This window comes from Magnolia sinica, chromosome 18 (genome assembly GCF_029962835.1).
Source record: "Magnolia sinica isolate HGM2019 chromosome 18, MsV1, whole genome shotgun sequence".
NCBI lineage: Eukaryota > Viridiplantae > Streptophyta > Magnoliopsida > Magnoliales > Magnoliaceae > Magnolia > Magnolia sinica.
The window spans coordinates 50,313,934-50,317,718 of record NC_080590.1 but is presented as its reverse complement, the minus strand read 5'-3'; the positions used below and the strand labels follow the sequence as shown (position 1 = coordinate 50,317,718).

General features: G+C 36.0%; 1 protein-coding gene across 1 annotated transcript; it reads right to left on the bottom strand.

Moving 5' to 3' along the window:
• Positions 1-359: 359 nt before the first annotated feature.
• Positions 360-3,286, bottom strand: LOC131232394 (microtubule-destabilizing protein 60-like). Its single transcript, XM_058228618.1, has 4 exons — positions 3,144-3,286; positions 2,998-3,040; positions 2,776-2,865; positions 360-473 (listed from the first exon to the last, which is right to left on the bottom strand). The coding sequence occupies exons 1-4, from the start codon at positions 3,284-3,286 to the stop codon at positions 426-428; spliced, it is 324 nt and encodes a 107-aa protein (XP_058084601.1). The 3' UTR covers positions 360-425.
• Between the last annotated feature and the right edge of the window lie 499 nt (positions 3,287-3,785).

Sequence of the window (3,785 nt, the reverse complement as noted above, 5' to 3'; positions counted from 1 at the left end):
TTGCAGAAATCTGGCAACTCCCACTCGATCGGCTCTGCAAAATTGAAGAAATCAGGTGTATGAAACAATGGAACAAGAAGTGTATGAAATGGGCATTGCCAGTAGATAGATGAATATTTAAGTGATCGTTATGATTTCATACACTTCTTGTTCCATTGTTTCATACACCTGGTGGACTGCTATGATCTTGCACACAAATGTAAAATTAGCATGTGTTATATAACTCATCATAGATTGGCAGGGCAATAGTCAAGTTTGGGCTTACAAATCCTTATTATAGATTTGAATATCAGTGATGCCAATTAAAATATATATAACAAATAGTTGCATAATGAAATGAAGGCATTTGTTACCTCTGGTTCATCTGTTGTTCACGGCAGGCCTTGTGCGATTGGGATCCGCTGTTTTTTCTCCTCCTCCATCATTTACTCTACTTTCTTATGGAATTCTTCTTTTTTGAATCTCCCTCTTTGCTGAAATGAAAATTCATAGACTAAATTATGGAAATAAGGAAAAAAAAACAAAAAATTTAAGCTCAAAAGAAGAATTCGACACATGTATCATGATTTGAAAAAAAAAACAAGATGATTATTTCAAATTGAAATTATATTGTGTTGGTGCTCACAAGTTGCAAATTATTAAACTGGACTTTTCAGTATATTGATTGAAATCATTTGAATCTTCCAAAAGTTAAAACGGCTCTCCAACTACTCTTAGGCAAAAAAGCAAACTCATGAGTCCACCTACAATTTTATGTAAAAGAAACACATTGAAAATCCAATAAATCCATCTAGACCCTGCATGTTAAGTCCAACCCACAATTTATGGGCCACCTTGCAAGCATCATCCCGATCCATTGATCTTGTCCATTAGATCATTGGACCTCTTTTTCAACGTAATTCTTCAGAATTATAAGCAATCCCTGATGACCCCACTTAATGGATGCTTCCACAAATTGTTTATTGGGCCCTACTTTTCCACGAAAGTTCTTGACCGCCATTTTTTTTTGGCCATTGATCAGATGGTCAAAATTTCCCAACCTTTGTGATTTTATAGTCGGCCCATGAAAGGAGGTTCAGTCCAAATCGACGATCAAGATCAATGTAATTCTTCAGAACTATAAGCAATCCTTGATGGCCCCAACTAATGGATTGCTTACATTGGTTATTGGGCCTACTATTACTATTCCACAAAAATATTGATTGTCCATTTATTTTTTTTTGCCATTAATCAAATGGTTGATGTGCAATTGTTCTGATCTTTCTTGGTGACCCATGAAGAGTAGTTCAGTCCAAATGGACAGCTGAGATCAAATGGTTGGACTGTCCAGGTGTCCTATACAACTAGGAGCACTGCGCTTTGGGAGCATTGGATTAATATCCGAAAGAAGATAACTCTAGTTTTAAAACAAGGTTAATCATTGCGGGGGAGCTGATTTCAATCTCCAAGTATTATCTAGATTCAAATAGGATAGATTTAATCATCGCCTATACTAGAAAAGCTACTCAATACTTCTGATGTTCCCTACTGTGGACGGACCATGCACCAGCTATACAATCTTCAATCATTGTTTCTTTTCTTTGAATGAGGACCACTGCTGCATGGTTTTCTTATCTTTCAAAAAAAAATAAAAATTGCTGCATGGTTTTCTTAATCATCACTTAATTTGATTGTCCCATTTAGGTTTTGCAGTGTTAAGTACATCCATGGTGAATGCATAAGATAACTGTAAGGTGGGCCACTTTCAGGAACTTTAAGGCCTGATGATAAAGTGAGGATCATATCATTCCTCTGCACAAATATCCAACCTCAAAATGTAGATGGGTGCTACATTTTTTTTTTGTAACTATCATAAAAATGTGAGCCACTGATTCAATGTGCAGCATTTTATTCTTAACTGAGAAGTTACTCCAATCCATGGCAAGCCCATCATATCAACGTACTGGATCACTGTAAAGCAGGTCCCACTTTTGTGAACTCTGAGCCTGACGATCACTTAGTTCCTCCCCCAACAATACCCAATTCACTTTATCGAATTTAAATTTTAATGAAGCTAGAATAATTCATATGGTATTTAAAATAACTTGGGTGGCACATGTACCTCAGTTCTTAGCTTGAATGGATGTAGGCTGGTGACTTTCGGCTGTTTCTCCCATTTCTTTCCACCAGCTCTTCCCAAGGACTCAGAGCTCTGAAATATAACAATTTTCAAATTTCAAAACTGAAAACTAGATCTACTACAATTTCTAGAAACCCTAACACCAAGTAAAAATGTAGAAAATAAAAAATAAAAAAAGGTAGAAAACCAACATAAGTTTCTTACATTTTGTCAGCTCCTGCCTCCCCCAACAATATCCAATTCACTTTATCGAATTTAATTTTTAATGAAGCTAGAATAATTCATATGGTATTTAAAATAACTTGGGTGGCACATGTACCTCAGTTCTTAGCTTGAATGGATGTGGGCTGGTGACTTTCAGCTGTTTCTCCCATTTCTTTCCACCAGCTCTTCCCAAAGACTCAGAGCTCTGAAATATAACAATTTTCAATTTTCAAAACTGAAAACTAGATCTACTACAATTTCTAAAAACCCTAACACCAAGTAAAAATGTAGAAAATAAAAAATAAAAAAAGATAGAAAACAAACATAAGTTTCGTACATTTTGTCGGCTCCTGCCTCCCCCAACAATACCCAATTCACTTTATCGAATTTAAATTTTAATGAAGCTAGAATAATTCATATGGTATTTAAAATAACTTGGGTGGCACATGTACCTCAGTTCTTAGCTTGAATGGATGTAGGCTGGTGACTTTCAGCTGTTTCTCCCATTTCTTTCCACCAGCTCTTCCCAAGGACTCAGAGCTCTGAAATATAACAATTTTCAAATTTCAAAACTGAAAACTAGATCTACTACAATTTCTAAAAACCCTAACACCAAGTAAAATTGTAGAAAATAAAAAATATAAAAAGGTAGAAAACCAACATAAGTTTCTTACATTTTGTCGGCTCCTGCCTCCACCAGAAGTCCTGCTCCCAATGCTATCGCCCCAAAAAAAGGAAGAAAAGATCAATCAAAACCAAAACAATGGAACAATAACCACACAATCAACGAAAAAATGATCATCATTACATAATCACTAACCTCCCATTGCTGCTGTCGAAAGAAGAGTAGACCCTTGAATCCATATTGAAATTCTTCAAAGTGATGAAAAGATCAGATGATGATAAAGAAGAAACCTCTGCCTCTGGGACCTTCCCATGCAACCCTGGCAATGCCAATTTCATACCACAATGCCTCAAGTAGCCAAGTGCCCACGCATGCAAAGCACCTTAGCACAAGCTCATAGCCTCATGCAAATGTGTAATCCATGAAGGAAAAGGAATTTTTATATGCCTCATTCACTCCCTCTCGTCATATGAAATGGGACTATTAGAAAGGTAAGGCAGAGAGGAAAAAAACGTGCAAGGGCAAAATGAGAAAAAAGGTCATTTTCAAGAATTTTTGTATGCCTCATTCACTCCCTCTCATCATATGAAATGGGACTATTAGAAAGGTAAGGCAGAGAGGAAAAAAAACTTGCAAGGGCAAGATGAGAAAAGACGGTCATTTTTAAGAAAACAAAAGCCACTCTTGACCCCATATTAGAAAATGCATTGAACATTAGTTATAAAACTTAAAAGCTCATTATTTCAAAAACAGTAACCCTCTTTTACTTTCTAAATCTCTTTCCCATTTTATTCCTTCCTACCTTTGTTTTATGCTGCTTCAGACTTCTGGTCATTA